The sequence below is a fragment of the Oncorhynchus kisutch genome, linkage group LG11 (genome assembly GCF_002021735.2).
Source record: "Oncorhynchus kisutch isolate 150728-3 linkage group LG11, Okis_V2, whole genome shotgun sequence".
Lineage (NCBI taxonomy): Eukaryota > Metazoa > Chordata > Actinopteri > Salmoniformes > Salmonidae > Oncorhynchus > Oncorhynchus kisutch.
Window position 1 is genome coordinate 3,119,931 of NC_034184.2, and position 23,749 is coordinate 3,143,679.

Genomic DNA, 23,749 nt, shown 5'->3' on the forward strand with positions numbered 1-23,749 from the left:
TCCCAAAATTGCAAAATATTCCCACCTGGCACTCTAGGCAAGCTAAAGCAAACCCACAAATAACTCCGGTCTGGAATGCACTACAGCCAGTGCGCTGGCCCCATTATACAGCAATTTTGAAAGATTTATATCTATCTGCGAACAAAACACAGTGCTAAGTGACTGTCGTTCAAATGTTCCAAAATAATGGATTCAAGAATAACAATGAATGTCCCAGTAAAAGTGTCCTTAACAGGCTTTTGACCAAATCAACTGCAGGCTACAGGAAGCATCTGGAGCGCTCTTCAGTCAGTCACCAGAATGGGCGAGAGCTCAGTCAGACAGGGCTGAGCCAGGCTGGATATATGTTAAAACAATACCCAACATATCTGCTTTTCCCTATCCACTGCTATCTGGTACTCCCTTTGATATGGTATCAGAAGTTCTTTGTTTGCCATATGTATGGATAATGTGGTGATCTGCAGCCACCCAACCAGGTGTAGAAAACGTGCAGGAGATAATTACACATTTGTTACAGTATATGCTGTAATTTGAAATCATATTTTGGTTTTTCACAAAGAGCTTTGGTCTGTAAAACGAATGTATTTGTCCAATCAGATGCAGAGAAGTGGAAATCAAAAGCTTCCTTTTTAAGTTTTGAATAGTCATTGTCAAGATCACACAGGAAGTTGATCTCTCAAAGACAGGAAGTCTTCAACCTTCAGGAAGTCTTCAAACTCTCTAGTTGTACATTCAAAACTGCAACAAAGAACGTCAATAGCTAAAATTTGATATAGAATTCGGTTACAGTTATTTTTTAAAGCCTACATGTATAATGCTTTATAATGTTAAAATGTGTTGGTCAACATAAACACCAACACCTCCTAGACAAGTTTGACCTAAACCCTAGTAACTGGGTTATATACATGTATTAACTTCACATACTGAGCAGTATACTCAGAAAATAATTGCAGAGGCGTAGGGTGTCCTTCCTAGTTCCAGCCTCAGACCGCTACAGCTATGGTCAGTGATGGAGAGAAACAGATAGCAGGGAGTCTTCCTTTAAGTTAAGCTGTTACGACTGTGTGAATACGCTCTCTGTAGCTGATGTGAGCAAGACCTTTAAACAGGTCAACATTCACAAGGCCGCGGGGCCAGAGGGATTACCAGGACGTGTACTGCGAGCATACACTGACCAACTGGCAAGTGTCTAAACTGACATTTTCAACCTCTTCCTGACTGAGTCTGTAATACCTACATGTTTCAAGCAGAAGGTAACCTGCCTAAATGACTACATCCGTAGCCATGAAGTGCTTTGAAAGGCTGGTATTTGCTCACATCAACACCATTATCCCAGAAGACTTAGACCCACTCCAATTTGCATACCGCTCCAACAGATCCACAGATGATGGAATCTCAATCGCACTCCATACTGCCCTTTCCCACCTGGACAGAAGGAACACCTATGTGAGAATGCTGTTAATGGACTTCAGCTCAGCGTTCAACACCATAGTGCCCTCAAAGCTCATCACTAAGCTAAGGACCCTGGGACTAAACACCTCCCTCTGCAACTGGATCCTGGACTTCCTGACGGGCTGCCCCCTAGGTGGTAAGGGTAGGGAACAAGACACCCGCCACGTTGATTATTAACACAGGGAGGTGTGTGCTCAGGGGTGCATGCTCAGTCCCCTCCTATACTCCCTTTTCACTCATGACTGCATGGCCAGGCACGACTCCAACACCATCATCAAGTTTGCTAATGACACAACAGTGGTAGGCCTGATCACCGACAATGATGAGACCGCCTATAGGGAGATCAGAGACCTGGCCATGTGGTCCCAAGACAACCTCTCCCTCAACGTGATCAAGACAAAGGAGATGATTGTGTACTACAGGAAAAGGAGGACCGAGCACACCCCCATTCTCATCGACGGTACATCACTTGGGCCAAGCTCTCTGCCATCCAGGACCTCTATACCAGGCGGTGTCAGAGGAAGGCCCTAATAATTGTCAAAGACTCCAGTCACCCTAGTCATAGACTGTTCTCTCTGCTACCGCACGGCAAGCGGTGCCAGAGTGCCAAGTCTAGGTCCAAAAGGCTTCTTAACAGCTTCTACCCCTAATTGAGGTTCTACCCAGACCTTCATTTGCGCTGCTGCTGCTCTCTGTTTATAATCTATGCATAGTCACTCTACCTACATGTACATATTACCTCAATTACCTCAACTAACTGGTGCCCCCACACTGACTCTGTACCGGTCCCCCCTGTATATAGCCTCCACACTGACTCTGTACCGGTACCCCCTGTATATAGCCTCCACACTGACTCTGTACCGGTACCCCCTGTATATAGCCTCCACACTGACTCTGTACCGGTACCCCCTGTATATAGCCTCCACACTGACTCTGTACCGGTACCCCCTGTATATAGCCTCCACACTGACTCTGTACCGGTACCCCCTGTATATAGCCTCCACACTGACTCTGTACCGGTACCCCCTGTATATAGCCTCCACACTGACTCTGTACCGGTACCCCCTGTATATAGCCTCCACACTGACTCTGTACCGGTACCCCCTGTATATAGCCTCCACACTGACTCTGTACCGGTACCCCTTGTATATTGCCTCACTATTGTTATTTTACTGCTGCTGTTTAATTATTTGTTACTTTTATTTTCTACTTATCACTTTTTTTCTAAACTTCTTAAAGCATTGTTGGTTAAGGGCTTGTCTTGGAAGCATTTCACTGTAAGGTCTACACCTGTTGTATTCGGCATGTGACAAACAAAATGTGACTTATTGATGAAGCCGGTGACTGAGGTGGTATACCCTTTCAATTCCATTGGATGAATCCTGGAACATATTCCAGTCTGTGCTAGTTAAACAGTCCTGTAGTGTAGCATCCTCGTCTTCTGAGCACTTCCGTATTGAGTGAGTTACTGGTACTTCCTGCTTTAGTTTTTGCTTGTAAGCAGGAATCAGGAGCATAGAATTATGGTCAGATTTGCCAAATGGAGGGAGAGCTTTGTATCTGTCTCTGTGTGTGGAGTAAAGTTGGTCTAGAGTTGTTCTTCCTGTGGTTGCACATGTGACATGCTGGTATAAATGAGGTAAAACCGATTTTAAGTTTGCCTGCATTAAAGTCCCCGGCCACTAGGAGTGCCACTTCTGTATGAGAATGTTATTGTTTGCTTATGGCCTTATACAGCTCTTTGAGTGCGGTCTTAGTGCCAGCATCGGTTTGTCATGGTAAATAGATGGCTATAAAAATATAGATGAGAACTCTCTTGGTAGATAGTGTGGTCTACAGCTTATCATGAGGCACTCTACCTCAGGCGAGTAATATTAGACATACATTGCTGACCAGCTGTTATTGACAAATAGACACACAACCCCGCCACTCGTCTTACCAGATGTAGCTGTTCTGTTCTGCCGATGCACGGAAAACCCAGCCAACTGTATATTATCCGTATCGTCGTTCAGCGGAAAATAAGATCATCCAGTTTTTAATGTCCAGTTTGTAGGTTAATCATGAACGGAGATCATCCAGTTTTTGTAGGTTAATCATGAACGGAGATCATCCAGTTTTTGTAGGTTAATCATGAACGGAGATCATCCAGTTTTTGTAGGTTAATCATGAACGGAGATCATCCAGTTTTTAATGTCCAGTTTGTAGGTTAATCATGAACGGAGATCATCCAGTTTTTAATGTCCAGTTTGTAGGTTAATCATGAACGGAGATCATCCAGTTTTTAATGTCCAGTTTGTAGGTTAATCATGAACGGAGATCATCCAGTTTTTAATGTCCAGTTTGTAGGTTAATCATGAACGGAGATCATCCAGTTTATAATGTCCAGTTTGTAGGTTAATCATGAACGGAGATCATCCAGTTTTTGTAGGTTAATCATGAACGGAGATCATCCAGTTTTTGTAGGTTAATCATGAACGGAGATCATCCAGTTTTTAATGTCCAGTTTGTAGGTTAATCATGAACGGAGATCATCCAGTTTATAATGTCCAGTTTGTAGGTTAATCATGAACGGAGATCATCCAGTTTATAATGTCCAGTTTGTAGGTTAATCATGAACGGAGATCATCCAGTTTTTTCTCCAGTGAAGGCATGTTGGCCAATAGAATGGATGGTATGGTTACCCACTCGCCAACGAATTCTCACAAGGCACCCCGATCTCGCGAATGACAGGGATTTGGACCTGGTCGGACTCTTTAAAGAAAACCTCTTTGTCCCGTTGGAGGTGAGTAGTCACTGTTCTGATATCCAGAAGCTCTTTTCAGTCATAAGAGACAGTAGCAGCAACATTATGTACAAATACGTTACAAACAATGTGAAAAAACACACAAAATAGCCCAGTTGGTTACGAGCCTGTAAAACTGCAGCCGTCCCTTCCAGCACCATAGGTACATTAGAGGAAATAGTCTGACTTCACTTCCCAAAGTGCAATCAGACGTTTTATGTAGTGACTTAAAACATGCGTGGTGTGTGTGCGTGATGTGACTGTGTGATGTGACTGTGTGATGTGACTGTGTGATGTGACTGTGTGATGTGACTGTGTGGTGTGACTGTGTGGTGTGTGTGTGTGTGTGTGTGTGTGTGTGTGTAGTGTGTTTGTGTGCCCGTGTGTGTATGGGTGAAGATGTACAGCTGTGTTCAGGCATTTCTTTATAGTTGGTTTGTTCTGAAAGTGAATTGTTTGTTGAATGTTTTCACTCCCATTACAACCTTGTAGTTAGACATCTACATTGGCATGGAAATCCACAAGCTCTTCATTTGTTGACAGAATGTAGAAGTAGTAGTGATGGTTTTAGTGTGTTTGAAGCAGAAAACCTATGTGTGTGTGTGTGTGTGTGTATGTGTGCCTTTATGAATCCCAGCTGGGTTTTAACTGTCTCGGGTCCTGAATACCTTCTACATGATGTGACCGAGCACATTAAGGTTTACTGTAACACACACACGGCCATTGTTTCAGAAAGCAATTAAACCATTCCCGATCCTATTCTCTTATGCCCATAAGCATAAAGGTGATGTATGTAAGCATGTGAACTTCAGGACCTGCATCTAAACATGTATTTACATTTTTAGATAACAATGAATATTTTTACATGGACAGCAGGGACCTGATCCAAGATCAGCACTCCTACTCTAAAACGCTTGACAAATACACCCCGGGGCTGATTGGAGCAGTTGTTCCCATCTGGGAGTATTGTTTGACATTTATCTTTATAGCTGTTAGGTTTTAATGTACCTACATGACAGTAATGGCTAAAAACTCTACGTACATCATGGCTAATATTACTGTACATGTTACTGTACATGACAGGTTATCTTTTAGATGATAATGATGACATGAAAGCGAATATACTCCATACTCATAGATCAAGAGTTCAAATGTGTTTGTGACATTTGTAGGCAATAGTGTATCATTAAAACCCAACAGCTATAAAGATACATGTCATGTGGTACATTAAATCCTAACGGCTATAAAGATACATGTCATGTGGTACATTAAATCCTAACGGCTATAAAGATACATGTCATGTGGTACATTAAATCCTAACGGCTATAAAGATAAATGTCATGTGGTACATTAAATCCTAACAGTTATAAAGATACATGTCATGTGGTACATTAAATCCTAACGGCCATAAAGATAAATGTCATGTGGTACATTAAATCCTAACAGTTATAAAGATACATGTCATGTGGTACATTAAATCCTAACGGCTATAAAGATACATGTCATGTGGTACATTAAATCCTAACAGTTATAAAGATAAATGTCATGTGGTACATTAAATCCTAACAGTTATAAAGATACATGTCATGTGGTACATTAAATCCTAACAGTTATAAAGATACATGTCATGTGGTACATTAAATCCTAACAGTTATAAAGATACATGTCATGTGGTACATTAAATCCTAACAGTTATAAAGATACATGTCATGTGGTACATTAAATCCTAACAGTTATAAAGATACATGTCATGTGGTACATTAAATCCTAACAGTTATAAAGATACATGTCATGTGGTACATTAAATCCTAACAGTTATAAAGATACATGTCATGTGGTACATTAAATCCTAACAGTTATAAAGATACATGTCATGTGGTACATTAAATCCTAACAGTTATAAAGATACATGTCATGTGGTACATTAAATCCTAACAGTTATAAAGATACATGTCATGTGGTACATTAAATCCTAACAGTTATAAAGATACATGTCATGTGGTACATTAAATCCTAACAGTTATAAAGATACATGTCATGTGGTACATTAAATCCTAACGGCTATAAAGATACATGTCATGTGGTACATTAAATCCTAACAGTTATAAAGATACATGTCATGTGGTACATTAAATCCTAACAGTTATAAAGATAAATGTCATGTGGTACATTAAATCCTAACGGCTATAAAGATACATGTCATGTGGTACATTAAATCCTAACGGCTATAAAGATACATGTCATGTGGTACATTAAATCCTAACAGTTATAAAGATAAATGTCATGTGGTACATTAAATCCTAACGGCTATAAAGATACATGTCATGTGGTACATTAAATCCTAACAGTTATAAAGATAAATGTCATGTGGTACATTAAATCCTAACAGTTATAAAGATACATGTCATGTGGTACATTAAATCCTAACAGTTATAAAGATACATGTCATGTGGTACATTAAATCCTAACAGTTATAAAGATAAATGTCATGTGGTACATTAAATCCTAACGGCTATAAAGATACATGTCATGTGGTACATTAAATCCTAACAGTTATAAAGATACATGTCATGTGGTACATTAAATCCTAACGTATATGAAGATCAGCGCTGGATATACCGTACTGGTCTTTTAGTAGACAGATACATTTTTCAGAGGCTCATTGTATCTGATTCTAACATAAAATGGATTGGCATAACATTTCAACGCGTGTGTGTGTGTGTTTTTGGTATGGCATCTATCCAGTGTAAAATCCTCTGTCCATCAGTCAGTGTGATGTGTTTGGTGAAAACAAGAGCCATGCATCAGGAATGAGAACCCGTCCTTGATTTATTATGGGGTTCAAGTTGGTGCGTAAACCTGGAGTGCGTTTCTTCTCCCAACACCAGAGTAGACTATCCTCTCCTCAGTCTACTGAAGTAGAAGTGTAGACTGAGGATCTATGCCAAGGCTGGAGCTCAAGATAAAAATACTCACATTCCAACAAAGAAATGTTCTGTGGCTGATGTTGAATGGTAACAATGAATGTAAAAGTATTGAGATGTCATGATAAAAACCTGCTTCACTTGTAGGTTAGAAGTAGAGGGATTGTGAGAAGAGTAACATCTCCTCATCCTCCACCACTGCCACACTATTATCCCTTATTTTCCGGTGGTCTCTCTAACCACTGCTCTTTCTTTCTCTCCCTCTCTCTCTCCCAGTTCTCTCTCTTATGCTCAATATCGCTCTCTCTCTCCCGCTCTCTCACACTCTCTCGGGCTGTCACTCTCCCTTGGCCCCAGTTATGTACTAGGCCATATGCACCACCCTCTGTAGTGCCTTGTGGTCGGAGGCCGGGCAGTTGCCTTTTCAGTCTCCTGAGGTGGAATAGGTTTTGTTGTGCCCTCTTCACGACTGTATTGGTGTGCTTGGCCCATGTTTAGTTTATTGGTGATGTGGACACCAAGGAACTTGAAGCTCTCAACCTGCTCCACTACAGCCCCGTCGATGAGAATGGGGGCGTGCTCGGTCCTCCTTTTCCTGTAGTCCACAATCATCTCCTTAGTCGTGATCACGTTGAGGGAGAGGTTGTTGTCCTGGCACCACATGGCCAGGTCTCTGATCTCCCTATAGGCTGTCTCATTGTTGTCGGTGATCAGGCCCACCACTGTTGTGTCATCGGCAAACTTAATGATGGTGTTGGAGTCGTGCCTGGCCGTGCATTCATGAGTGAAAAGGGAGTACAGGAGGGGACTGAGCACGCACCCCTGAGGGGCCCCGTGTTAAGGATCAGCGTGGAGGATATGTTGTTACCTACACTTCTCACCTTGGGGCAGCCCGTCAGGAAGTCCAAGATCCAGTTGCAGAGGGAGGTGCTTAGTTCCAAGGTCTTTAGCTTAGTGATGAGCTTTGAGGGCACAATGGTGTTGAACACTGAGTTGTAGTCAATGAATATGATTCTCACATAGGTGTTCCTTTTGTTCAGGTGGGAAAGGGCAGTGTGGAGTGCAATAGAGATTGTGTCATCTGTGTATCTGTTGGGGCAGTATAGATTGGGTCTATGGTTTCTGGGATAATGGTGTTGATGTGAGCCATGACCAGCCTTTCAAAGCACTTTATACCTACAAATGTGAGTACTCCTGGTCGGTAGTTTTTTTTAGGAAAGTTACCTTAGTGTTCTTGGGCACAGTGACTACAGTGGTCTGCTTGAAACATGAGGTATTACAGACTCAGACAGGGCGAGGTTGAAAATGTCAGTTTAGACACTTGCCAGTTGGTCAGCGCATGCTTAGAGTACACGTCCTGGTAATCTGTCTGGCCCTGCGGCCTTGTGAATGTTGACCTGTTTAAAGGTCTTACTCACATCGGCTGCGGAGAAGGTGATCACACATTTGTCCGGGAACAGCTGGTGCTCGCATGCATGTTTCATTGTTACTTGCCTCGAAGTGAGCATAGAAGTAATTTAGCTCATCTGGTAGGCTTGTGTCACTGGGCAGCTCGCGGCTGTGCTTCCCTTTGTATTCTGTAATAGTTTGCAAGCCCTGCCACATCTAACGAGCGTCGGAGCAGTATGATCCTATCTTCGTCCTGTTGACGCTTTGCCTGTTTGATGGTTTGTCGGAGGGCATAGCGGTATTTCTTATAAGCTTCCGGGTTATAGTCCGCTCCTTGAAAGCGGCAGCTCTACCCTTTAGCTCAGTGTGGATGTTGCCTGTAATCCATGGCTTCTGGTTGGGGTATGTACGTACAGTTACTGTAGGGACGACGTCATCGATGCACTTATTGATGAAGCCAGTGACTGATGTGGTGTACTCCTCAATGGCATCAGATGAATACCGGAACATATTCCAGTCTGTGCTAGTTAAACAGCCCTGTAGCTTAGCATCTGCTTCATCGGACCACTTGTTTATTGACCGAGTCATTGGTGCCTCCTACTTTCATTTTTGCTGATAAGCAGGAATCAGGAGGATAGAATTATGGTCATACTTGCCAAATGGAGGGCGAGGGACAGCTTTGTATGCGTCTCTGTGTTTGGAGTAAAGGTGGTCGAGAGTTTTTTTTCTCCTCTGGTTGCACATTTAACATGCTGGTAGAAATGAGGGAAAACGGATTTAAATTTGCCTACATTAAAGTCCCCGGCCACAAAGAACACCACCTATGGATTAGTGTTTTCCTGTTTGCTTATGGAGGTATACAGCTCACTGAGTGAGGTCTTAGTGCCAGCATCGGTCTGTGGACAGCTACGAAAAATACAGATGAAAACTCTAGGTAGATAGTCTGGTCTACAGCTTATCATGAGATACTCTACCTTAGGCGGGCAAAACCTTGAGGCTTCCTTAGATATCGTGCACCAGCTATTGTTTACAAATATGCATAGACCGCCGCCCCATGTCTTCCCAGAGGCTGCTGTTCTATCCTGCCAATGCAATGTATAACCTACCAGCTGTATAACCTACCAGCTGTATGTTATTCATGTCGTCGTTCAGCCACTACTCTGTGAAACATTACAGTTTTCATGTCCCGTTGATAGGATATACGTGCTTTTAGCTTGTCCAATTTATTTTCCAGTGATTGTATGTTGGCCAGTTGTACGGATGCCAAGGGCAGATTAGCCACTCGTCGGCAGATCCAAGGCACCCCAATCTCTTTTTACACAATATCGTTTCCGTCTCTTTCTCCTTTGAATGACGGGGATGAGAGCCTGTTCGGGTGTCTGGAGTACATCTCTCTCGTCCGACTCATTAAAGAGAAATTATTTGTCTCGTTCAAGGTGAATAATCGCTGTTCTGATTTCCAGAAGCTCTATTCAGTCATAGGAGACAGTAGCAGCAACATTATGTACAAAATAAGTTACAAAAAATGTGAAAAAACAATCCAAATGGCATGGTTGATTAAGAGTCCATGAAACGGCAGTCATCCTCTCCCACCCCATCTTAGGCGTGCTTGTGTTCCATCCTATTTGAAAAGGTACATTTGAATGAAACAAAGCATCCCTGAGGCGAGCGTTGGTTCATAGAATGACAGCCTTTGACTGTAGAGAGTCATCTGCTGCCATGTTGTCTCTCATTTGTGAGTGTGATGCTGTGACCGGTGTTTGTTACTTGTGTGTGTGTGTTGTGCAGGTGTTGCGTTTGCTCGTGCATGCATGCGTGCGTGCCAGGTAACTGTAAGTAAGGACCAGTTGTTGTGTGGGTCCATTCCATTCAGATAATTAAAAGCACCAGGCCATTAACACCCAGTCAGCCTCTGTCTCAGTTGGAGCTCAGGAACTCCTGTGTTCTATAAATACAGTAGTTAACAGCAGCGCTGTGATGGGGTAGGAGCCTGGGAGGGGTGTGTGGGGTGGGCTGGGACTGCGGTAGGAGCCTGAGAGGGGTGTGTGGGGTGGGCTGGGACTGCGGTAGGAGCCTGGGAGGGGTGTGTGGGGTGGGCTGGGACTGCGGTAGGAGCCTGGGAGAGGTGTGTGGGGTGGGGTGGGCTGGGGCTGCGGTAGGAGCCTGGGAGGGGTGTGTGGGGTGGGCTGGGACTGCAGTAGGAGCCTGGGAGGGGTGTGTGGGGTGGGCTGGGACTGCGGTAGGAGCCTGAGAGGGGTGTGTGGGGTGGGCTGGGGCTGCGGTAGGAGCCTGGGAGGGGTGTGTGGGGTGGGCTGGGACTGCGGTAGGAGCCTGGGAGAGGTGTGTGGGGTGGGCTGGGACTGCGGTAGGAGCCTGAGAGGGGTGTGTGGGGTGGGCTGGGACTGCGGTAGGAGCCTGGGAGGGGTGTGGTGGTGGGCAGGAGCTGGGGTAGGAGCTTGGGAGAGATGTGGGGGTGGGCTGGGACTGAAGAAGTGGACTACCCTAGGAGGAGGAGCCTGGGATGAAGTGTGGTGGTAGGAGGCTGGGGTGGTCGGGGTGAGGTAGGAGCCTAGAACTAGGGCTGGGGGTGAGCCTGGGGCTTTGGTGGCAGGTGGTATAGGGAACATTAATAACTGCCTAATAAAAACTCGGGCCAAGCAGGGCTTACCAATGACCTCCACTGTTTCCTAACATAAAGGGGGATCAAATCAAATGTATTTATATAGCCCTTCGTACATCAGCTGATATCTCAAAGTGCTGTACAGAAACCCAGCCTAAAACCCCAAACAGCAAGCAATGCAGGTGTAGAAGCACGATATAATGAAAGTTTCACTCATTCTCAGAGTCCAGCCACGCATTGTTCTGTTCCTTCCCTGGGACCGGGCAGTGCCTGTTTCCCAAATGTCACCCTATTCCCTTTATAGTGCACTACTGTTGGCTAGGGCTCAATAGGGTTCAATAGGGCTCTGGTAAAAAAGTAGTACACTATAAGGAATAGGGTGTCATTTGAGACACAACCTCTGTCTCCCACAATATCACAGCCTCTGTCTCCATCTCCCACAATATCACAGCCTCTGTCTCCATCTCCCACAATATCACAGCCTCTGTCTCCATCTCCCACAATATCACAGCCTCTGTCTCCATCTCCCACAATATCACAGCCTCTGTCTCCATCTCCCACAATATCACAGCCACTGTCTCCATCTCCCACAATATCACAGCCTCTGTCTCCATCTCCCACAATATCACAGCCTCTGTCTCCATCTCCCACAATATCACAGCCTCTGTCTCCATCTCCCACAATATCACAGCCTCTGTCTCCATCTCCCACAATATCACAGCCTCTGTCTCCATCTCCCACAATATCACAGCCTCTGTCTCCATCTCCCACAATATCACAGCCTCTGTCTCTGAGACAGTTTAATGATGGATGGTAGGTCAGTGGCCAACAGTCAGCAGTGCTCATACCATGGAAATAGAATGACTAGAGCAGGAAAAGCCCCTGGACAGTGCACTCATTGGGCATGCTGAACACGGCTAACATGAGATTATATTTCTATAGTCCGTCCATGTTACTGAGCCTTGTCACTGTTATGTAAATGGGAAGGTTGGGAACCAAACCCATTAAATTATATTCAGTTATATTTGTGTTGTGCTTAATGTGACATTTCACAAAAAACTACTTCAATCATATAGTACAATGACTTCATAACTTATTCAATGACCAACAGTAAAGTAGATAAAGCATTTAGAAGATTCATATATTGGTATTTTTACCTGTGTGTTACCAAAAACTTGACAAAGTAAGCTACAGTACTAAGAGGATAATTCAATAAAACTTTTAGTCAAGTTTATAATTTGGGTCTTGATGATCATAGGGGCGGCCTGCAGTATTTTCTCCCTCCCAATGGGGGAATCAGCCCTGTAACCGGGCCTGTTTCTGATGATTCATGTCCTGCCCACATCCACACTTTTCCTCTTTCCTGCCATAACTCTCTCACTTTGCTAGGTAGCAGACAGCTGCCCCTTCACAGAGGATGTCAGTGTGTGAGTGTTTAAATGTGTGAGTGTTTAAGTGTGTGTGGGCTGATGTGTTAATCCAACCAGACAGAACTTCAGGTCTCCTATATGGCCTGAAAGAGGAAGGAGATGGGTGGATTGATGGATGGTGGAAAACAAAACCATTAAAAAAATAGAGGGAGAGAGAGCACAACCACTGGGAAAGAGAGAGGGAGAGAAAGAGACCACCGGAGAAGAAAAGACCATGAAGCCCTCATGAGGGGTTTGGTTCGAAAGACCGTGAAGCCCTCATGAGGGGTTTGGTTCCAAGCTGGCAGACACTAGTATGGGCAAAGAGAGACACTCCGGTCGGTCAGTGGTACCAGACAGTAACATGGAGCCAAACCCCTGACCATCAGAGTCTCTAGCTCTTTAAAGGTTGAGTGAGTGAAGTTTAATGGACAGGAAAGAATAAACGAAAAGAGAGAAAGACATAAAGATGTGATTTTCCCATGTCCTTTTTCCAACAGTATTCTGTAATGAGGACGTGGGGTTTGATCATATTCAGAGCTTGTGTTTTTTTGCTTTTCGTTGTTTCCAAGTCCCGTGCCAAAAGAAACACTTTCTCTATGGTTCTCTCAGGTCGTATGGTCTCACAGTGGAAAGGATAGAGTACAGTACATGCCAATGCAATGCCAGTTGTTTAGTACATGTATTACATTTACCCTCTTCACCCTACTGAGCCAATCCAAACCGAGCTGCGTTGAGCTGAAAGGACAATGAGTGGAGAAAATAAAGATGGGGTTGGCATGGTCTTCTGAAGCCCATATCCACTTCTGAAGGGTATTTTATTACCAGTCAAGTTTAGATTGATAGCACCTAGAGAGGACTTTATCTGATGTCAACATAATAGGGTTCTTTCCAGGGTTGTAGTACTCAGCATTTTGAGTGTCTCGGTCTCGTGTCGGATACATTTGTACTCGGTCTTGACTCAGACAGGAAGGACTTGTAATTTCTTCCTGAGAACAGCGGAGTAAAAAACTCATAATTATCAGCTTTCATTCAACGAGCACATAAAACTGCTTAGCCAGGCCAAATATATACTCTTTTCTCAAAACATTAATATCTTAACAATATTTATGTCTATTGTAGAAATGTGTGCGCAGTGGCGAACCATTTGGACCGGGGACTTTAGTGTGTGACAGGTTTGTGCTGCTCAAAGGACAGCAACTGTCACTTCTTAATCCCCACTGATGCAAAGTAGTGTAGTAGAGATATACCATTTATGTAGTACAATAGTGAAATTATGGACAAAGTGGACTACACAATCGCAAAACATGTGCAATATATGAATATGCGTGCAGCACACACAGCCTAATTTCGGCAGAATATCGTCTGCAGGCAGGAAGAGTATGCATCTCTCAACTGGTTTTGGCATGGATCAGCTCACAGAATGACATCGGTAGCCGTTAGGTAGGAAAGATGTTTCAATTTATGATATCTACCAGTAAATGCTAACTAGGCAACAATGGGTGTGCAAACCAGGTATTGAAAAAACTTTGTTTGAAGTCTTGGTTAGTAGGCTATTTGTGATGTGCAATTCAGTCATGTGCTGTTTGCGTTTGGGGTGTAGGGATGAGTTTGCCTGGTGGACACAGGCCCACCCACTGGGGAGCCAGGTCCTGCCCACCCAATCAGATTGAGCAAAAACAAAAAAAGAATGCATTATTATCACAAAAACACAGTTCCACTCACCAGATAATGATCATTTAAAACAACCCTTTCCTGCAGTCAGGGAACAAAATTGCCCTCTTTGGCCTCATGGGTGGAATGTTATTCATATTTAATAACGTTTTTTTTTACAGATAAATCTGGTGTTTCTATGTCAAACAGCTTTGTTTTATTTCATTCTTCAGATATATTCAGTGCCAGTCAAAAGTTTGGACACACCTGATCATTCCAGGGTTTTTAATTATTTGTACTATTTTCTACATTGTATAATAATAGTGAAGACATCAAAACTATTAAATAACACATAGAATCCTGTAGTAACCAAAAAAGTGTTAAACAAATATATATATGCATATATATTCTATATTTGAGATTCTTCATAGTAGCCACCCTTTGCCTTGATGACAGGTTTGCACACTCTTGGCATTCTCTTAACCAGCTTAATCTGGAATGCTTTTCCAACAGTCTTGAAGGAGTTCCCACATATGCTGAGCACTTGTTGGCTGCTTTTCCTTCACTCTGCGGTCCAATTCATCCCAAATCTATGGTGTCAATTTCACACCATATGTATTAAATTCAAAATAAAATAAATTGTGAATACAAGTCCTCAACTGGCAGCTTCATTAAATAGTACCTGCAAAATACCAGTCTCAACGTCAACAGTGAAGACGCAACTCTGGGATACTGGCCTTCCTCTGTCCAGTGTCTGTGTTCTTTTGCCTGTCTTAACCTTTTCTTGAAGCTGCCAGTTGAGGACTTGTGAAGCGTCTGTTTCTTAAACTAGACACTCTAATGGACTTGTCCTCTTGCTCAGTTGTGCACCGGGGCCTCCCACTCCTCTTTCTATTCTGGTTAGAGCCAGTTTGCCCTGTTCTAAGAAGGGAGTATTACACAGCGTTGTACGAGATCTTCAGTTTCTTGGCAATTTCTCGCATGGAATAGCCTTCATTTCTCAGAACAAGAATAGACTGACGAGTTTCAGAAGAACGTTCTTTGTTTCTAGCCATTTTGAGCCTGTAATCGAACCAGTACTAAAGAAGGGCCAGTTTTATTGCTTCTTTATTCAGAACAGCAGTTTTCAACTGTGCTAACATAATTGCAAAAGGGTTTTCTAATGATCAGTTAGCCTTTTTTTAAATGATAAACTTGGATTAGCTAACACAACGTGCCGTTGGAACACAGGAGTGATGGTTGCTGTTAATGGGCCTCTGTATGCCTATGTAGATATTCCATAAAAAATCTGCCGTTTCCAGCTACAATAGTCATTTACAACATTAACAATGTATTTCTGATCAATTTGATGTTATTTTAATGGACAGAAAATGTGCTTTTCTTACAAAAACAAGAACATTTAAGTGACCACAAACTTTTGAATGGTATTGTACACATATATTTTGTTATATAGTGAGGTGTATACTTGGTATTGAATCGGTCTCGCTTTAGGTGGTCTTAAACACTGGCTCTTTCTCATAACAATCTGAGCAATTCAAGATTTGGTTCTGGGTTCCGAAATTACATTGTGCTTGAACTGCCATTTGGTTTCTCTTTGTGTCTCTACAGAAGGACGTGAAAGACGTATTCACAGCCATCACCTTTGAGGTGGCCTACACCCTGGGGAAGCATGTGGTGAACGGTCACCTGGACAAAGACCTGCCTGCTCTTACACCTGTACTGCGCTGGAGGAAAGGAGACAAGATGGCAGCAAAGAATGAGGTAACAGGCTACAGCTGTTGTTGCCTAATATCTAGGTTGAATGAGGTAACAGGCTACAGCTGTTGTTGCCTATTATCTAGGTTGAATGAGGTAGCAGGCTACAGCTGTTGTTGCCTATTATCTAGGTTGAATGAGGTAACAGGCTACAGCTGTTGTTGCCTATTATCTAGGTTGAATGAGGTAACAGGCTACAGCTGTTGTTGCCTATTATCTAGGTTGAATGAGGTAACAGGCTACAGCTGTTGTTGCCTATTATCTAGCTTGAATGAGGTAACAGGCTACAGCTGTTGTTGCCTATTATCTAGGTTGAATGAGGTAACAGGCTACAGCTGTTGTTGCCTATTATCTAGGTTGAATGAGGTAACAGGCTACAGCTGTTGTTGCCTATTATCTAGGTTGAATGAGGTAACAGGCTACAGCTGTTGTGCTGCATATATCTAGGTTGAATGAGGTAACCGGCTACAGCTGTTGTGTTGCATATATCTTGGTTGAATGAGGTAACAGGCTACAGCTGTTGTGTTGCATATATCTAGGTTGAATGAGGTAACAGGCTACAGCTGTTGTGTTGCATATATCTAGGTTGAATGAGGTAACAGGCTACAGCTGTTGTGTTGCATGTTCTGTTATAATCTCCACCCGGCACAGCCAGAAGAGGACTGGCCACCCCACATAGCCTGGTTCCTCTCTAGGTTTCTTCCTAGGTATTGGCCTTTCTAGGGAGTTTTTCCTAGCCACCGTGCTTCTACACCTGCATTGCTTGCTGTTTGGTGTTTTAGGCTGGGTTTCTGTACAGCACTTTGAGATATCAGCTGATGTACGAAGGGCTATATTTATTTTTTTATTTTTATTTCACCTTTATTTAACCAGGTAGGCTAGTTGAGAACAAGTTCTCATTTGCAACTGCGACCTGGCCAAGATAAAGCATAGCAGTGTGAGCATACAACAAAGAGTTACACATGGAGTAAACAATTAACAAGTCAATAACACAGTAGAAAACGAAGGGGGGGTCTATATACAATGTGTGCAAAAGGCATGAGGAGGTAGGCAAATAATTACAATTTTGCAGATTAACACTGGAGTGATAAAAGATCAGATGGTCATGTACAGGTAGAGATATTGGTGTGCAGAAGAGCAGAGAAGTAAATAAATAAAAACAGTACGGGGATGAGGTAGGTGAAAAGGGTGGGCTATTTACCAATAGACTATGTACAGCTGCAGCGATCGGTTAGCTGCTCAGATAGCTGATGTTTGAAGTTGGTGAGGGAGATGAAAGTCTCCAACTTCAGCGATTTTTGCAATTCGTTCCAGTCACAGGCAGCAGAGTACTGGAACGAAAGGCGGCCAAATGAGGTGTTGGCTTTAGGGATGATCAGTGAGATACACCTGCTGGAGCGCGTGCTACGGATGGGTGTTGCCATCGTGACCAGTGAGCTGAGATAAGGCGGAGCTTTACCTAGCATAGACTTGTAGATGACCTGGAGCCAGTGGGTCTGGCGACGAATATGTAGCGAGGGCCAGCCGACTAGAGCATACAAGTCGCAGTGGTGGGTAGTATAAGGTGCTTTAGTGACAAAACGGATGGCACTGTGATAGACTGCATCCAGTTTGCTGAGTAGAGTGTTGGAAGCCATTTTGTAGATGACATCGCCGAAGTCGAGGATCGGTAGGATAGTCAGTTTTACTAGGGTAAGCTTGGCGGCTTGAGTGAAGGAGGCTTTGTTGCGGAATAGAAAGCCGACTCTTGATTTGATTTTCGATTGGAGATGTTTGATATGAGTCTGGAAGGAGAGTTTGCAGTCTAGCCAGACACCTAGGTACTTATAGACGTCCACATATTCTAGGTCGGAACCATCCAGGGTGGTGATGCTAGTCGGGCATGCAGGTGCAGGCAGCGACCGGTTGAAAAGCATGCATTTGGTTTTACTAGCGTTTAAGAGCAGTTGGAGGCCACGGAAGGAGTGTTGTATGGCATTGAAGCTTGTTTGGAGGTTAGATAGCACAGTGTCCAAAGACGGGCCGAAAGTATATAGAATGGTGTCGTCTGCGTAGAGGTGGATCAGGGAATCGCCCGCAGCAAGAGCAACATCATTGATATACACAGAGAAAAGAGTCGGCCCGAGAATTGAACCCTGTGGCACCCCCATAGAGACTGCCAGAGGACCGGACAGCATGCCCTCCGATTTGACACACTGAACTCTGTCTGCAAAGTAATTGGTGAACCAGGCAAGGCAGTCATCCGAAAAACCGAGGCTACTGAGTCTGCCGATAAGAATATGGTGATTGACAGAGTCGAAAGCCTTGGCGAGGTCGATGAAGACGGCTGCACAGTACTGTCTTTTATCGATGGCGGTTATGATGTCGTTTAGTACCTTGAGTGTGGCTGAGGTGCACCCATGACCGGCTCGGAAACCAGATTGCACAGCGGAGAAGGTACGGTGGGATTCGAGATGGTCAGTGACCTGTTTGTTGACTTGGCTTTCGAAGACCTTAGATAGGCAGGGCAGGATGGATATAGGTCTGTAACAGTTTGGGTCCAGGGTGTCTCCCCCTTTGAAGAGGGGGATGACTGCGGCAGCTTTCCAATCCTTGGGGATCTCAGACGAGATGAAAGAGAGGTTGAACAGGCTGGTAATAGGGGTTGCGACAATGGTGGCAGATAGTTTCAGAAATAGAGGGTCCAGATTGTCAAGCCCAGCTGATTTGTACGGGTCCAGGTTTTGCAGCTCTTTCAGAACATCTGCTATCTGGATTTGGGTAAAGGAGAACCTGGAGAGGCTTGGGCGAGGAGCTGCGGGGGGGGCGGAGCTGTTGGCCGAGGTTGAAGTAGCCAGGCGGAAGGCATGGCCAGCCGTTGAGAAATGCTTATTGAAGTTTTCGATAATCATGGATTTATCAGTGGTGACCGTGTTACCTAGCCTCAGTGCAGTGGGCAGCTGGGAGGAGGTGCTCTTGTTCTCCATGGACTTCACAGTGTCCCAGAACTTTTTGGAGTTGGAGCTACAGGATGCAAACTTCTGCCTGAAGAAGCTGGCCTTAGCTTTCCTGACTGACTGCGTGTATTGGTTCCGGACTTCCCTGAACAGTTGCATATCACGGGGACTATTCGATGCTATTGCAGTCCGCCACAGGATGTTTTTGTGCTGGTCGAGGGCCGTCAGGTCTGGGGTGAACCAAGGGCTGTATCTGTTCTTAGTTCTGCATTTTTTGAACATATAAATACATTTGATTTGATTTGCATATATCTTGGTTGAATGAGGTAACAGGCTACAGCTGTTGTGCTGCATATATCTAGGTTGAATGAGGTAACAGGCTACAGCTGTTGTTGCCTATTATCTAGGTTGAATGAGGTAACAGGCTACAGCTGTTGTTGCCTATTTCTAGGTTGAAATCAAATTTTATTTGTCACATGCGCCGAATACAACAGGTGTTACCTTACAGTGAAATGCTTACTTTACAAGCCCTTAACCAACAATGCTATAAGAAGTTAATTTTTTTTAACGTGTTAAGTAAAAAAAATAGATCAGTAAAAAATAGAAAATAAAAGTAACATAATTAATTAATTTTACTAGGCAAGTCAGTTAAGAACAAATTCTTATTTTCAATGACGGCCTAGGAACAATGGGTTAACTGCCTGTTCAGGGGCAGAACGACAGATTTGTACCTTGTCAGCTCGGGGATTCGAACTTGCAACCTTTCGGTTACTAGTCCAATGCTCTAACCACTAGGCTACCCTGCTGTATACAGCGGGGACCGGTACAGAGTCAGTGTGTGGGGGCACCGGGTAGTTGAGGTAATTGAAGTAATATGTACATGTAGGTAGAGTTAAAGGGACTATGCATAGATAATAAACCAAGAGTAGCAGCAGCGTAAAGAATGGCCTGGGTAGTTCTTTGATTAGCTGTTCAGGAGCTATTGTGGTGCCTATAGCTAAGTTTTATTGTATTTTTGATTTAACCTTCATTTAACTAGGAAAGTAAGTTAAGAACAAATTCTTATTTACAATGATGGCCTACACCAGCCAAACCCCGACGATGTTGGGCCAAATGTGCGGGGGACTCCCAATCACGGTCAGTTGTGATTCAGCCTGGATTGAATGAGGTAACAGGCTACAGCTGTTGTGTTGCATATATCTTGGTTGAATGAGGTAACAGGCTACAGCTGTTGTGTTGCATATATCTAGGTTGAATGAGGTAACAGGCTACAGCTGTTGTGTTGCATATATCTAGGTTGAATGAGGTAACAGGCTACAGCTGTTGTGCTGCATATATCTAGGTTGAATGAAGTAACAGGCTACAGCTGTTCTACCTACAGTTGAAGTCAGAAGTTTACATACACCTTAGCCAACTACATTTCAACTCAGTTTTCACAATTCCTGACATTTAATCCTAGTAAAAAAAATCCCTGTTTTAGGTCAGTTAGGATCACCACTTTATTTAAAGAATGTGAAATGTCAGGAAATTAGTAGACAGTGATTTATTTCAACTTGTATTTCTAACATCACATTCCCAGTGGATCAGAAGTTTACATACACTCAATTAGGATTGCCTTTAAATTGTTAAACTGGGTCAAACGTTTCGGGTAGCAATCCACAAGCTTCCCACAATAAATTGGGTGAATTGTGGCCAGTTCCTCTTGACAGAGCTGGTGTAACCGAGTCAGGTTTGTATGCCTCCTTGCTCACACACGCTTTTTCAGTTCTGCCCACAAATGTTCTATGGGATTGAGGCGAGGGCGACTCCAATACCTTGACTTTGTTGTCCTTAAGCCATTTTGCCACAACTTTGGAAGTATGCTTGGGGTCATTGTCTATTTGGAAGACCCATTTGCGACCAAGCTTCAACTTCCTGACTGATGTCTTGAGATGTTGCTGTTGTTCTGGGATTGATTTGCACATTTCACACAAGTACATTCATCTCTAGGAGACAGAACGCGTCTCCTTCCTGAGCAGTATAATGGCTGCATGATCCCATGGTGTTTATACTTGCGTACTATTGTTTGTACAGATGAATGTGGTACCTTCAGGCGTTTGGAAATTTCTCCCAAGGGTGAACCAGACTTGTGGATGTCTATAATTTTTTTCCCTGAGGTCTTGGCTGATTTCTTTTGATTTTCCCACGATGTCAAGCAAAGAGGCACTGAGTTTGAAGGTAGGCCTTGACATATATCCACAGGTACATCTCCAAATGACTCAAATGATGTCCATTAGCCTATCAGAAGCTTCTAAAGCCATGACATAATTTTCTGGAATTTTCCAAGCTGTTTAAAGGCACAGTCAACTTAGTGTATGTAAACTTCTGACCAACTGGAATTGTGATATGTTATGTCTGTAAACAATTGTTGGAAAAATGACTTGTGTCATGCACAAAGTAGATATCCTAACCTACTTGGCAATACTTTTGTTTGTTAACAAGAAATATGTGGAGTGGTTGAAAAACGAGTTTCAATGACTCCAACTTAAATGTATGTAAACTTCCGACTTCAACTGTATATATAGGTTGAATGAGGTAACAGGCTACAGCTGTTTTGCCTATATTTAGGTTGAATGAGGTCACAGGCTACAGCTGTTGTGTTGAAATGTTCTCACACAACATACTATAGTGACAACACCTTGCAATCATGCTAAGAGTTTTGGTGTAACGGCTAAGGTGTGTGGTTGACAGTCGCTGGATCCAGGTTTGAGTCCTGGTTTGATTTACCCCCCGAATTTCGGCAGTACTCTCAACTGAGAGTCAACCATAATATTGTGACCATAACCATGAACACCAAGGTTCCAAAGAAACCCCCTAGGATTGTGGTCAAAAGAAATTTTTAAACATTTAATCATGAGTTATTTCTAAATGATTTAGCTGCTGTACCCTGGGAGCTGATTTATCTAGAGGATGATTTAAATCACCCTACAGAATGTTTTATTGATTTGCTCACTGGGGTAATGGACCATCATGCCCCTATAAGAAAGAGGACAGTTGGTGCCCGTCCATCTCCATGGATTGATGATGAACTGGATGAGGCTTTTTCTCAAAGAAATATGGCAAAAGTCTTCGCAGCTAAGTCAAAATTTGAAATTGATGAACAGAATTATAGAACATTACGTAAAAAAGTTATTTTACAACAATGATTTTACTGATTGTAAAAATGATTGTAAAAAGGTATGGAACACAGTTAAGGGCTTACTTGGTACATCTATCTCATCATGCCCATCTAGTGTGGAGGTTGACGGGAGAATAATAACAAAACCAGTTGATATTGCCAATCATTTTGCAGATTTTTTTACACAGAAAATTAAATTACTAAGCAACAATATAAACATAAATTCTTCCAAACAAGCTATTGTCCAATGGATTGATGATCATATTATGAGCAATAAGATCTGCTCTTTTAGTCTACAAATGGTGTCAGTGGAGGAGGTGTTAAACCTATTGAAGTCATTACCTGATGGTAAATATACAGGTTATGGTCTTATGGACAATTTTTTGCTTCGCTGTGCTGCTCCCCAGATTGCAGCTCCACTGAGATACATATTTAATTGGTCACTGGAAAAGGGGTTGTTTGCAAATGTATGGAAGCATGCGAAACTGTGTCCTATTCCGAAAGACTGCAAAGAACCCATTACTCCTGCCAATAGTCGACCAATTAGTCTACTCCCTACACTCAGTAAGATATTGGAGGGTATTGTGAGTAGACAAATGTGGGAGTATATGGAAAAGAATGATCTGATTACAGCCAAGCAGCATGGTTATCGCAAAAACCATTCCACTACCACTGCATTGGTTGACATGGCTGACCAGTGGCTCAATGCTGTGGATAATGGCAGGTTCGCTGCATTGGTTGACATGACTGACCAGTGGCTCAATGCTGTGGATAATGGCAGGTTTGTAGGTGTACTATTTTTAGATTTCAATGCAGCATTTGATTTGGTGGATCATGAAATTATTTTGACAAAATGAATGCATTATGATTTTAAGGAGGTAGCATTGAATTGGGTACAGTCATATCTAACTGACAGGAAACAGTCCACCTATATCAATGGTTAATTTTCATCCCCTAATGTGTTAAACTGTGGAATACCGCAGGGCAGCTGCCTTTTGCCACTTCTCTACTTAATATACACCAACGACCTTCCCTATGCCTTGGTTGAAACTCAAGCTACTATATTTGCAGATGATACTACAATTTATGCAGCAAGACAATCGGTTCAACAGGTACAGCAAGCTTTGCAAGGAGATTTGGAGATTATCAGGAAATGGGTTTGCCAAAACAAACTTGCTTTAAACACCAAGAAAACCAAAGTTATGTTGGTCTGTTCAACTAGGAAAAGGCCAAAACAGCATGGGATACAATTAAGTATGGGAGGAGTACAAATTGAAGAAGTGGCAGAAACCAAACTACTGGGAGTGCAGCTAAACAACTGCTTATCATGGTCGTCTCATAACTAATCTATGTAAAAAAAATATTAAAACAGCATAATCAGAAGGATAGCTAAATATTTACCAGGGAAAATCCTTCAGCAAATAACACAGGCATTGGTTGAGAGTCAAGTGAACTATTGTTCGGTGTTCTGGGGAAATGCATCATCTAGTGAAGTTAGGAGACTGCAGAATGCACAGAATAAAGCAGCAAGGATTGTTTTAAGGCGGAGATATGGTTCTTCTGTTGCAGTCATGCGCAGTGTTCTTGGTTGGTCATCAATCGACAAGATATTTGAAAAAAACATGCTCATCTTATTTTATAATATACATCATTTAAAACGGCCAAGTTCTGT

At 43.0% G+C, this 23,749-nt stretch overlaps 1 protein-coding gene across 1 annotated transcript in view; it reads left to right on the plus strand.

The window, feature by feature from the left end:
* LOC109900099 (integrin alpha-9) overlaps positions 1 to 23,749 on the plus strand; it is a 157,341-nt gene that overhangs the window by 81,862 nt on the left and 51,730 nt on the right. The window contains exon 16 of the mRNA XM_031835194.1: positions 15,838 to 15,990. Within this exon, the coding sequence (XP_031691054.1) occupies positions 15,838 to 15,990 (153 nt within the window). The remainder of the gene's footprint in view (positions 1 to 15,837; positions 15,991 to 23,749) is intronic.